Below are 13,799 nucleotides of genomic sequence, written 5' to 3'. Positions count from 1 at the left end.
TTCTGGGAATTATTCCCAGAATTCCCGTGCCAATTCCCATTCCAATTCCTGGAATTCTGTGCCGAATCCCAGTGCCAGTTCCCGGAATTATTCCCAGAATTCCTGTGCCAATTCCCATTCTAATTCCTGGAATTCTGTGACAATTCCCGTGCCAAGTCTGGGAATTATTCCCAGAATTCCCGTGCCAATTCCCATTCTAATTCCCAGAATTCCCGTGCCAAATCCGTGCCAATTCCGGGATTTATTCCCAGAATTCCTGTGCCAATTCCCATTCTAATTCCTGGAATTCTGTGCCAATTCCCGTGTCAATTCCGGGAATTATTCCCAGAATTCCCGTGCCAATTCCGGGATTTATTCCCAGAATTCCTGTGCCAATTCCCATTCTAATTCCTGGAATTCTGTGCCAATTCCCGTGCCAATTCCGGGAATTATTCCCAGAATTCCCGTGCCAATTCCGGGATTTATTCCCAGAATTCCCGTGCCAATTCCCATTCTAATTCCTGGAATTCTGTGCCAATTCCCGTGCCAATTCCGGGAATTATTCCCAGAATTCCCGTGCCAATTCCGGGATTTATTACCAGAATTCCTGTGCCAATTCCCATTCTAATTCCTGGAATTCTGTGCCAATTCCCGTGCCAATTCCGGGAATTATTCCCAGAATTCCCGTGCCAATTCCCATTCTAATTCCTGGAATTCTGTGCCGATTCCTGTGCCAATTCCGGGAATTCTGTGCTAATTCCCGGGATAATTCCCACGTTGATTCCTGTGTTAACTCCTGGAATCCCAGCTAATTCCCGCACCCATCCCGAGATACTTCTTTCCCAGGATAACCCATCCCTGCACAGGTTTTATCCCAGGATAACCCATCCCAGGACAGGTTTTATCCCGGGATAACCCACCCCAGGACAGGGTCTTTCCCAGGATAACCCATCCCAGGACAGGGTTTATCCCAGGATAACCCATCCCTGCACAGGTTTTTATCCCAGGATAACCCATCCCAGGACAGGGTTTATCCAGGATAACCCATCCCGAGACAGGTTTTATCCCAGGATAACCCATCCCAGGACAGGGTTTATCCCAGGATAATTTATCCCAGGATAACCAATCCCGTTGCAGGTCGGTGCGGGTGGCCACGGAGGCGCTGGAGCAGCTGCTGCTGGCGCTCCTGCTGGGATAACCCACCCCAGGACAGGGTTTATCCCAGGATAACCCACCCCAGGACAGGGTTTATCCCGGGATAACCCATCCCAGGACAGGGTTTATCCCAGGATAACCCATCCCAGGACAGGGTTTATCCCGGGATAACCCACCCTGGACAGGGTTTATCCCAGGATAACCCACCCCAGGACAGGGTTTATCCCGGGATAACCCATCCCAGGACAGGTTTTATCCCAGGATAACCCATCCCAGGACAGGTTTTATCCCAGGATAACCCATCCCAGGACAGGTTTTATCCCAGGATAACCCATCCCAGGACAGGTTTTATACCAGGATAACCCACCCCAGGACAGGGTTTATCCCGAGATAACCCATCCCAGGACAAGGTTTATCCCAGGATAATTTATCCCGGGATACCCGATCCCGTTCCAGGTCGGTGCGGGTGGCCATGGAGGCGCTGGACCAGCTGCTGCTGGCGCTCCTGCTGGGATAACCCACCCCAGGACAGGGTTTATCACAGGATAACCCATCCCTGCACAGGGTTTATCCCGGGATAATTTATCCCGGGATACCCGATCCCGTTGCAGGTCGGTGCGGGTGGCCATGGAGGCGCTGGAGCAGCTGCTGCTGGCGCTCCTGCTGGGATAACCCACCCCAGGACAGGGTTTATCCCGGGATAACCCATCCCAGGACAGGGTTTATCCCAGGATAACCCACCCCAGGACAGGGTTTATCCCAGGATAACCCATCCCAGGACAGGGTTTATCCCGGGATAACCCATCCCAGAACAGGTTTTATCCCAGGATAACCCATCCCTGGACCGGGTTTATCCCAGGATAACCCATACCGGGACAGGGTTTATCCCAGGATAATTTATCCCGGGATACCCGATCCCGTTGCAGGTCGGTGCGGGTGGCCATGGAGGCGCTGGACCAGCTGCTGCTGGCGTGCCACTGCCAGAGCATCAACCTGTTCGTGGAGAGCTTCCTGACCATGGTGGGCAAACTGCTCGAGTCCGACAAGCCCGACCTGCAGATCCTGGGCACCAACTCCGTGAGAAACGGGGCAAAAAACGGGGAAATTGGGAAAAATGGGGAATTGCTGCTCGAAACCCGACCTGCAGATCCTGGGCACCAACTCCGTGAGAAACGGGGCAAAAAACGGGGAAATTGGGAAAAAATGGGGAATTGCTGCTCTGAACCCGACCTGCAGATCCTGGGCACCAACTCCGTGAGAAACGGGGCAAAAAACGGGGAAATTGGGAAAAAATGGGGAATTGCTGCTCCAAACCCGACCTGCAGATCCTGGGCACCAACTCCGTGAGAAACGGGGCAAAAAACGGGGAATTTGGGAAAAAATGGGGAATTGCTGCTCGAAACCCGACCTGCAGAGCCTGGGCACCAACTCCGTGAGAAACGGGGCAAAAAACGGGGAATTTGGGAAAAAATGGGGAATTGCTGCTCGAAACCCGACCTGCAGGTCCTGGGCACCAACTCCGTGAGAAACGGGGGAAAAATGGGGAAATTGGGAAAAATGGGGAATTGCTGCTCGAAACCCGACCTGCAGATCCTGGGCACCAACTCCGTGAGAAATGGGGCAAAAAACGGGGAAATTGGGAAAAATGGGGAATTGCTGCTCTAAACCCGACCTGCAGATCCTGGGCACCAACTCCGTGAGAAACGGGGCAAAAAACGGGGAAATTGGGAAAAATGGGGAATTGCTGCTCCAAACCCGACCTGCAGGTCCTGGGCACCAACTCCGTGAGAAACGGGGGAAAAATGGGGAAATTGGGAAAAATGGGGAATTGCTGCTCGAAACCCGACCTGCAGATCCTGGGCACCAACTCCGTGAGAAATGGGGCAAAAAACGGGGAAATTGGGAAAAATGGGGAATTGCTGCTCTAAACCCGACCTGCAGATCCTGGGCACCAACTCCGTGAGAAACGGGGCAAAAAACGGGGAAATTGGGAAAAATGGGGAATTGCTGCTCCAAACCCGACCTGCAGAGCCTGGGCACCAACTCCGTGAGAAACGGGGAAAAAAACGGGGAAATTGGGAAAAATGGGGAATTGCTGCTCGAAACCTGACCTGCAGGTCCTGGGCACCAACTCCGTGAGAAACGGGGCAAAAAACGGGGAAATTGGGAAAAATGGGGAAATTGGGAAAAATGGGAAAAATGGGGAAATTGGGAAAAATGGGGAATTGCTGCTCTAACCCCGACCTGCAGAGCCTGGGCACCAACTCCGTGAGAAACGGGGCAAAAAACGGGGAAATTGGGAAAAATGGGGAATTGCTGCTCCAAACCCGCCCTGCAGGTCCTGGGCACCAATTCCGTGAGAAACGGGGCAAAAAACGGGGAAATTGGGAAAAATGGGGAATTGCTGCTCGGAACCCGACCTGCAGGTCCTGGGCACCAACTCCGTGAGAAATGGGGGAAAAATGGGGGGAAAAAAGGGGAAATTGGGAAAAATGGGGAATTGCTGCTCGAAACCCGACCTGCTGGTCCTGGGCACCAACTCCGTGAGAAATCTGGGGGAAAAAACGGGGAAATTGGGAAAAATGGGGAATTGCTGCTCGAAACCCGACCTGCAGAGCCTGGGCACCAACTCCGTGAGAAACGGGGCAAAAAACAGGGAAAATGGGAAAAATGGGGAACTGCTGCTCTAAACCCGACCTGCAGATCCTGGGAACCAACTCCATGAGAAACGGGGGAAAAAATGGGGAAATTGGGAAAAATGGGGAATTGCTGCTCTAAACCTGACCTGCAGAGCCTGGGCACCAACTCCGTGAGAAACGGGGCAAAAAACGGGGAATTTGGGAAAAATGGGGAATTGCTGCTTGAAACCCGACCTGCAGGTCCTGGGCACCAACTCCGTGAGAAACGGGGGAAAAAACAGGGAAATTGGGAAAAATGGGGAATTGCTGCTCGAAACCTGACCTGCAGAGCCTGGGCACCAACTCCGTGAGAAATGGGGCAAAAAACGGGGAAATTGGGAAAAATGGGGAATTGCTGCTCTAAACCCGACCTGCAGGTCCTGGGCACCAACTCCATGAGAAACGGGGCAAAAAACGGGGAAATTGGGAAAAATGGGGAATTGCTGCTCCAAACCCGACCTGCAGGTCCTGGGCACCAACTCCGTGAGACATCCGGGAAAAATGGGGAAAAAACGGGGAAATTGGGAAAAAATGGGGAATTGCTGCTCTAAACCCGACCTGCAGATTCTGGGCACCAACTCCATGAGAAATGGGGGAAAAATTGGGGGAAAAAAGGGGGAAATTGGGAAAAAAGGGGGAAAAAATGGGGAAATTGGGAAAATGGGGAATTGCTGTTCGAAACCCGACCTGCAGGTCCTGGGCACCAACTCCGTGAGAAATCTGGGGAAAAAACGGGGAAATTGGGGAAAAACGGGGGAAAATGGGGGAAAAAATGGCAGGAAATGGGGAAAATGGGGGAATTCCTGCTGTAGAATATGACAGACCTGACCTGCAGATCCTGGGCACCAACTCCGTGAGAAATGGGGAAAATGGGGGAAATTGGGGCAAAAAATGGGGGAAAAATGGGGAATTCCTGCTTTGGAGTGAGACAAGCCCGACCTGCAGATCCTGGGCACCAACTCCGTGAGAAATCTGGGGAAAATGGGGGAAAAATGGGCAAAATGGGGGAAAATTGGGGCAAAATGGGGGAAAAATTGGGGGTAAAAATGGGGGAAAATGGGGAATTCCTGCTCTGGAGTGTGACAAACCTGACCTGCAGATCCTGGGCACCAACTCCATGAGAAATCTGGGAAAAATGGGGAAAAATGGGTGAAATTGGGGAAAAATGGGTGATTTTTTTGGCGATTTTCCTGGGGATTGTGTCGGCCGTTGGGAGGGCGATTCCCGGATTTTCCTGCCGTCATTCCCAGTTTGTGAAGTTTGCCAACATCGAGGAGGACACGCCCTCGTACCACCGCAGCTACGACTTCTTCGTGTCGCGCTTCAGCGAGATGTGCCACTCCGCACACGGCGACCCCGACGTGCGAGACAGGTCCGGGGGAAAGTGGGGAAAAATAATGGGGAAAACAACGGGGAAAATGGGGGAAATTGGGAAAAATGAGAGGGAAAACAATGGGAAAATGATGGGGAAAATGGGGAAAAATAATGGGGAAAACAGCGGGGAAAATGGGGGAAATTGGGAAAAATGAGAGGGAAAACAATGGGGAAAAGGATGGGGAAAATAATGGGGAAAGTGGGGAAAAATAATGGGGAAAACAAGGGGAAAAATGGGGGAAATTGGAAAAAATGAGAGGGAAAACAATGGGGAAAATAATGGGGAAAATAATGGGGAAAACAATGGGGAAAACAATGGGGGAAACTCGGAAAACAACGGGAAAAATGGGGGAAATGGAAAAACATGACCGGGGAAAAATGGGGAAAATGATGGGGAAAATAATTGGGAAAATGGGGAAAACAAGGGGAAAAATGGGAAAAACACACAGGAAAACAAGAGGGGAAAATGAGGAAAGTGACAGGGAGAAACAGCGGGAAAAATGGGGGAAATTGGAAAAAATGAGAGGGAAAAAATCTGGGGAAAATGATGGGGAAAAATAATGGGGGAAAATGGGGAAAACAGCGGGAAAAATGGAGAAAATTGAAAAATATTACTGGGAAAAACACTGGGGAAAATGATGGGGAAAAATAATGGGAAAATCAATGGGAAAAATGGGGGAAATTGAAAAAAATAAGTGGGAAAACAATGGGGAAAACGATGGGGAAAACAATGGGAAAAACTCGGAAAACAATGGGAAAAACAATGGGAAAAATGGGGGAAATGGAAAAAAAATTAGCGGGGAAAAAATGGGGAAAATGATTGGGAAAATGGGGAAAACAAGGGGAAAAATGGGAAAAACACACAGGAAAACAAGAGGGGAAAATGAGGATAGTGACAGGGAGAAACAGCGGGAAAAATGGGGGAAATTGGAAAAAATGAGAGGGAAAAAAACTGGGGAAAATAATGGGGAAAATAATGGGGAAAATGGGGGAAATTGAAAAAAATGAGTGGGAAAACAATGGGGAAAATAATGGGGAAAATAATGGGGAAAACAAGGGTAAAAATGGGAAAAGCACACAGGAAAACAAGGGGGGAAAATGAGGAAAATTGGAAAAAAAGAGAGGGAAAACAATGGGGAAAAAGATGGGGAAAATAATGGGGAAAACAAGGGGAAAAATGGGGGAAATTGAAAAAAATGAGAGGGAAAACAATGGGAAAAAAAATGGGGAAAATAATGGGGAAAACAAGGGGAAAAATGGGGGAAATTGGAAAAAAAGAGAGGGAAAACAATGGGGAAATGATGGGGAAAATAATGGGGAAAATGGGGGAAACAGCGGGAAAAATGGAGAAAATTGAAAAAAATGACTGGGAAAAACACTGGGGAAAATGATGGGGAAATATAATGGGAAAATCAATGGGAAAAATGGGGAAAATTGGAAAAAATGAGTGGGAAAACAATGGCGAAAATGATGGCGAAAACAATGGGAAAAACTTGGAAAACAACCGGAAAAAAACGGGAAAAATGGGGGAAATGGAAAAAAATTAGCGGGGAAAAAATGGGGAAATGATGGGGAAAATAATTGGGAAAACAAGGGTAAAAATGGGAAAAGCACACAGGAAAACAAGAGGGGAAAATGAGGAAAATGACAGGGAGGAACAGCGGGAAAAATGGGGGAAATTGGAAAAAATGAGAGGGAAAAAACTGGGGAAAATAATGGGGAAAAATAATGGGAAAATGGGGAAAACAGTGGGAAAAATGGAGAAAATTGAAAAAAATGACTGGGAAAAACACTGGGGAAAATGATGGGAAAAATAATGGGAAAATCAATGGGAAAAATGGGGAAAATTGAAAAAAATGAGAGGGAAAACCATGGGAAAATAATGGGGAAAATAATGGGGAAAACAACGGGAAAAATGGGGGAAACATGCAGGAAAACAAGGGGGGAAAATGGGAAAAATAATGGGAAAAATTGAGAAAATTGAAAAAAATGGGGAAAATGATGGGGCAAAGAATGGGAAAAATAATGGGGAAAACTTGCAGGAAAAGAAGGGGGGAAATGGGGAAAATGGCAGGGAAAAGAATGGGAAAAATAATGGGGGAAATGGGGAAAGCAACGGGAAAAGAAGAAGGAGAATGGGAAAAATGATGGGGAAAACAACAGGAAAAATGGGAAATAAATGGGAAAAAAATGGGAAAGATGCAGGAAAACAACAGGAAAAATGGGAAAACACGAAAAAAGGACGGGGAAAACAATGGGGAAAGAATTTGGGATTTTAGGATCAGGAAGGGATTTGGGATTGGGGAAAGATTTTGGGATTGGGAAGGGGTTTGGGATTGGGAAAAGATTTGGCTTCAGGAAAAGATTTTGGGATTGGGAAGGGGTTTGGCATCAGGAGGGGATTTGGGATCAGAAAGGGATTCGGTATTGGGAAAAGATTTTTGGGATTGTGAAGGGATTAGGGATTGGGAGAAGAATTTGGGAAGGGGAAAATATTTGGGATTTGGGAAAGAATTCGGGATCAGGAAGGGATTTGGGATCAGGAAGGAATTTGGGATCGGGAAAAGAATTTGGGATCAGGAGAAGAATTTGGGACAAGAAAAGGATTTGGGATTGGGAAAGGATTTGAGATTGGGAAAAGAATTTGGGATTATATGGGATCAGGAAGGGATTTGAAAGCGGAAAAAGAATTTGAGATCAAGAAGGGATTTGGGATTGGGAAAAGATTTTGGGATCGTGACGGGATTTGGGATCAGGAAGGGATTTGGGAATTGGAAAAAGAGTTTGGGATTGGGAAAGAGTTTGGGACAGGGAAAAGATTTGGGATTGGGAAAAGATTGGAATTAGGAAGAGTTTGGAACTGGGAAAGGATTTGGGATCGGGGAGGGATTTGGGAGCAGGACGGGATTTGGGATTAGGAAGGGATTTGGGATTGGGAGAAGAATTTGGGATCAGGAAAGGATTTGGGATCGGGGAGGGATTTGGGAGCAGGAAGGGATTTGGGATCGGAAGAAGAATTTGGGATTGGGAGAAGATTTTGAGATCAGGAAGGGATTTGAAAGCAGAAAAAGGATTTGGGATCAGGAAAAGATTGTGGGATTGGGAAAAGATTTCGGGATGGGGAGAAAATTTGGAATCAGGAAAAGAATTTGGGATCAAGAAGGGATTTGGGATCAGGAAGGAATTTGGGAATTAGAAAAAGAATTTGGGATTGGGAAAAGAATTTGGAATCGAGAAGGGATTTGGGATCAGCAAGGAATTTGGGAATTGGAAAAAGAGTTTGGGATTGGGAAGGTATTTGGGATTGGGAAAAGTTTGGAATTAGGAAAAGAGTTAGGAATTGGGAAAGGATTTGGGATCGGGAAGGGATTTGGGATCGGGAAAGGATTCTGGGATTGGGAGAAGAATTTGGGATCGGGAAGGGATTTGGGATCAGGAAGGAAATTGGGAGCAGGAGAAGAATTTCATATTGGGAAGGGATTTGGGATTGGGAAAGGATTTGGGATTGGCAAAAGATTTTGGGATCAGGAAGGATTTCGGGATTAGGAAAAGAATTTGGGATTTTAGGATCAGGAAGGGATTTGGGATTGGGGAAAGAATCTGGGATCAGGAAGGAATTCGGGATCAGGAAGGGATTTGGGATTGGGAAAGAATTTGGGATTGGGAAAGAATTCGGGATCAGGAAGGGATTTGGGATCGGGAAGGGATTTTAGGATCGGGAAAGAATTTGGGATCAGGAAGGGATTTGGGATCAGGAAGGAATGTCGGATCAGGAAGGAATGTCGGATCAGGAAGGGATTTGGGATCAGGAAGGGATTTGGGATTGGGAAAGAATTTGGGATCGGGAAAGAATTCGGGATCAGGAAAGAATTTGGGATCAGGAAGGGATTTGGGATCAGGAAGGGATTTTAGGATTGGGAAAGAATTTGGGATTAGGGAGGGATTTGGGATCGGGAAGGGATTTGGGATTGGGAAAGAATTTGGGATTGGGAAAGAATTCAGGATCAGGAAGGGATTTGGGATCGGGAAGGGATTTTAGGATTGGGAAAGAATTTGGGATTAGGAAGGGATTTGGGATCGGGAAGGGATTTGGGATCAGGAAGGGATTTGGGATCGGGAAAGAATTTGGGATCGGGAAGGGATTTTAGGATCGGGAAAGAATTTGGGATCAGGAAGGGATTTGGGATCGGGAAGGGATTTGGGATTAGGAAGGGATTTGGGATCGGGACGGGATTTGGGATGGGGAGCATCCCGAGGCCGGCCACGGAATTCCCGGGGTTTTGCGGGCAGGATCCGGATGTCGGGGATCCGGGGGCTGCAGGGCGTGGTGCGGAAGACGGTGAGCGACGAGCTGCAGGCCAACATCTGGGAGCCGCAGCACATGGACAAGATCGTGCCCTCACTGCTCTTCAACCTGCAGCAGGCCGAGAGCGCCGAGAGGTGCGGGAACCCCGCCGGAATTCCGCGGGAATTTATTGGGAATTCCGGGAGGGGGTTTGGGTTTGGGGTGGGGAAAGTGGGAATGGGGAGGGGGAATGGGAGTGGGGTGGGAAAGTGGGGATGGGGTGGGAAAAGTGGGGATGGGGTGGGAAATCATCCCCATCATTCCCACTCCCGTTATTCCCGTTCCAATTCCTTTTCCCATTCCCATTATGTATTCTTGTTACCGCTCCCATTCCCATTCCCATTATCGTTTCCTTGCTCATTCCCATCCCCATTCCCATCCCGATCCTATTCCCATTCCCATCCCTGTTCCCATTATCATTCTCATTCCCATTCCCATTCCCGTTATTCCCATTCTCACTCCCGTTCCCATTCCCATTCTCACTCCCGTTCCCATTCCCATTCCCATTCCCGTTCCCATTCCCATTCCCATTCCTGTTATTCCCATTCTCACTCCTGTTCCCATTCCCATTCCCATTCCCGTTCCCATTCCCATTCCCATTCCCATTCCCATTCTCACTCCTGTTCCCATTCCCATTCCCATTCCCATTCCCATTCCCATTCCCATTCCCATTCCCATTCCTGTTATTCCCATTCTCACTCCTGTTCCCATTCCCGTTCCCATTCCCGTTATTCCTGCTCTCACTCCCATTATTGCTGTTATTCCCGTAGCTCCCATTCCCGTTCTCATTCCCGTTATCCCCGTTCTCATTCCTGCTCTCATTCCCATCCCCATCCCCATTCCCATTCCCATTCCCTCTCTCACTGCCGTTATTCCCGTCCCCATTCCCGTCCCCATTCCCGTTCCTATTCCCTCACTCACTGCTGTTATTCCCATTCCCATTCCCGTTCCCGTTATTCCCATTCCCGCTATTCCAGCTCTCACTGCCGTTATTCCCATTCCCATTCCCTCTCTCACTGCCGTTATTCCCATTCCCATTCCCATTCCCATTCCAGCTCTCACTGCCGTTATTCCCGTTCCCATTCCCATTCCCGTTATTCCCGTTATTCCCGTTATTCCCGTTATTCCCGTTATCCCGGCTCTCCCTGCCGTTACTCCCGTTATTCCCGTTATCCCGGCTCTCACTGCCGTTATTCCCGTTATTCCCGTTATTCCCGTTATTCCCGTTATTCCCGTTATTCCCGTTATCCCGGCTCTCACTGCCGTTATTCCCGTTATTCCCGTTATTCCCGTTATTCCCGTTATCCCAGCTCTCACTGCTGTTATTCCCGTTATTCCCGTTATCCCGGCTCTCACTGCCGTTATTCCCGTTATTCCCTTTATCCCGGCTCTCTCTGCCGTTATTCCCGTTATTCCCGTTATCCCAGCTCTCACTGCCGTTATTCCCGTTATTCCCGTTATTCCCATTCCCGTTATTCCCGTTATCCCGGCTCTCACTGCCTTTATTCCCGTTATTCCCGTTATTCCCGTTATTCCCGTTATCCCGGCTCTCACTGCCGTTATTCCCGTTATTCCCGTTATTCCCGTTACCCCAGCTCTCACTGCCGTTATTCCCGTTATTCCCGTTATCCCGGCTCTCACTGCCGTTATTCCTGTTATTCCCGTTATTGCCGTTATCCCGGCTCTCACTGTCGTTATTCCCGTTATTCCCGTTCCCATTCCAGCTCTCACTGCCGTTATTTCCGTTGTTCCCGTTATCCCGGCTCTCACTGCCGTTATTCCCGTTATTCCCGTTGTTCCCGTTATCCCGGCTCTCACTGCCGTTATTCCCGTTATTCCCATTATTCCCATTATTCCCATTATCCCAGCTCTCACTGCCGTTATTCCCGTTATTGCCGTTATTGCCGTTATTGCCGTTATTCCCGTTATCCCGGCTCTCACTGCCGTTATTCCCGTTATTCCCACTGTTTCCGTTATTCCCGTTGTTCCCGTTGTTCCCGTTATTCCCGTTATCCCGGCTCTCACTGCCGTTATTCCCGTTATTCCCGTTGTTCCCGTTATCCCGGCTCTCACTGCCGTTATTCCCGTTATTCCCGTTATTCCCGTTATTCCCGTTATCCCGGCTCTCACTGCCGTTATTCCCGTTATTCCCCTTATTCCCGTTATCCCGGCTCTCACTGCCATTATTCCCGTTATTCCCGTTATCCCGGCTCTCTCTGCCGTTATTCCCGTTATTCCCGTTATTCCCGTGATTCCCGTTATTCCCGTGATTCCCGTTATCCCGGCTCTCACTGCCGTTATTCCCGTTATTCCCGTTATTCCCGTTATCCCGGCTCTCACTGCCATTATTCCCGTTATTCCCGTTATTCCCGTTATTCCCGTTATCCCAGCTCTCACTGCCGTTATTCCCGTTATTCCCGTTGTTCCCGTTATCCCGGCTCTCACTGCCGTTATTCCCGTTATTCCCGTTGTTCCCGTTATCCCGGCTCTCACTGCCGTTATTCCCGTTATTCCCGTTATTCCTGTTGTTCCCGTTATTCCCATTTCTGTTATTCCCGTTGTTCCCGTTATCCCGGCTCTCACTGCCGTTATTCCCGTTATTTCTGTTATTCCCGTTGTTCCCGTTATTCCCATTTCCGTTATTCCCGTTGTTCCCTTTCTCCCGGCTCTCACTGCCGTTATTCCCGTTATTCCCGTTGTTCCCGTTATCCCAGCTCTCACTGCCGTTATTCCCGTTATTCCCGTTATTCCCGTTATTCCCGTTATTCCCGTTATTCCCGTTACCCCGGCTCTCACTGCCGTTATTCCCGTTATTCCCGTTATTCCCGTTATCCCGGCTCTCACTGCCGTTATTCCCGTTATTCCCGTTATTCCCGTTATTCCCGTTATCCCGGCTCTCACTGCCGTTATTCCCGTTATTCCCGTTATTCCCGTTATTCCCGTTATCCCGGCTCTCACTGCCGTTATTCCCGTTATTCCCGTTATTCCCATTATCCCAGCTCTCCCTGCCGTTATTCCCGTTATTCCCGTAATTCCCGTTATCCCAGCTCTCACTGCCGTTATTCCCGTTATTCCCGTTATTCCCGTTATTCCCGTTGTTCCCGTTATCCCGGCTCTCACTGCCGTTATTCCCGTTATTCCCGTTATCCCGGCTCTCACTGCCGTTATTCCCGTTATTCCCGTTATTCCCGGCTCTCACTGCCGTTATTCCCGTTATTCCCATTATTCCCGTTATTCCCGGCTCTCACTGCCGCTATTCCCGTTATTCCCATTATTCCCGTTATTCCCGGCTCTCACTGCCGTTATTCCCGTTATTCCTGTTATTCCCGTTATTCCTGTTCCCATTCCGGCTCTCACTGCCGTTATTCCCGTTATTCCCGTTCCCATCCCGGCTCTCACTGCCGTTATTCCCGTTATTCCCGTTGTTCCCGTTATCCTGGCTCTCACTGCCGTTATTCCCGTTATTCCCGTTATTCCCGTTATCCCGGCTCTCACTGCCGTTATTCCCGTTATTCCCGTTATTCCCGGCTCTCACTGCCGTTATTCCCGTTATTCCCATTATTCCCGTTATTCCCGGCTCTCACTGCCGCTATTCCCGTTATTCCCATTATTCCCGTTATTCCCGGCTCTCACTGCCGTTATTCCCGTTATTCCTGTTATTCCCGTTATTCCTGTTCCCATTCCGGCTCTCACTGCCGTTATTCCCGTTATTCCCGTTCCCATCCCGGCTCTCACTGCCGTTATTCCCGTTATTCCCGTTGTTCCCGTTATCCTGGCTCTCACTGCCGTTATTCCCGTTATTCCCGTTATTCCCGTTATCCCGGCTCTCACTGCCGTTATTCCCGTTATTCCCGTTATCCCGGCTCTCACTGCCGTTATTCCCGTTATTCCCGTTGTTCCCGTTCTCCCGGCGCAGCCGCTCCCCGTCCCCGCTGCAGGCGCCGGCGCAGGAGGCGCAGGAGAGCCCCTGGGAGCTGGCCGAGCGCTGCCTGCGGGAGCTGCTGGGGAGAGCCCAGTTCGGAAACATCAAAAACGCCCTCCGGCCCGTCCTCGTGTCAGTGACCGCCGGGAGGAGTGGGGATTTGGGGGGAAAAATGGGGATTTTGGGCAAAAGTGGGGATTTTTGGGGCAAAAATGGGGATTTGGGGCAAAAGTGGGGATTTTTGGGGAGGGCAGTGGGAGCTGGCCGAGCGCTGCCTGCGGGAGCTGCTGGGGCAGGCACGGTTTGGGAACAGCAAAAACGCCCTCCGGCCCGTCCTCGTGTCAGT

General features: G+C 49.4%; 1 protein-coding gene across 1 annotated transcript; it reads left to right on the top strand.

The window, feature by feature from the left end:
* Nucleotides 1–4,910: 4,910 nt before the first annotated feature.
* LOC132322627 (protein EFR3 homolog B-like) lies at nt 4,911–13,585 on the top strand (the record flags this gene model as incomplete). The annotated part of the gene is made up of 3 exons (XM_059837294.1): nt 4,911–5,184; nt 9,477–9,626; nt 13,448–13,585. Coding segments are annotated over exons 1-3 (515 nt in total), but the record flags the coding sequence as incomplete, so codon positions are not given.
* Nucleotides 13,586–13,799: the final 214 nt, after the last annotated feature.

The sequence above is a fragment of the Haemorhous mexicanus genome (genome assembly GCF_027477595.1).
Source record: "Haemorhous mexicanus isolate bHaeMex1 chromosome 3 unlocalized genomic scaffold, bHaeMex1.pri SUPER_3_unloc_3, whole genome shotgun sequence".
Classification (NCBI taxonomy): domain Eukaryota; kingdom Metazoa; phylum Chordata; class Aves; order Passeriformes; family Fringillidae; genus Haemorhous; species Haemorhous mexicanus.
Note: the sequence above shows the minus strand (reverse complement) of the source record. Positions and strands in the feature narration are given on the sequence as shown.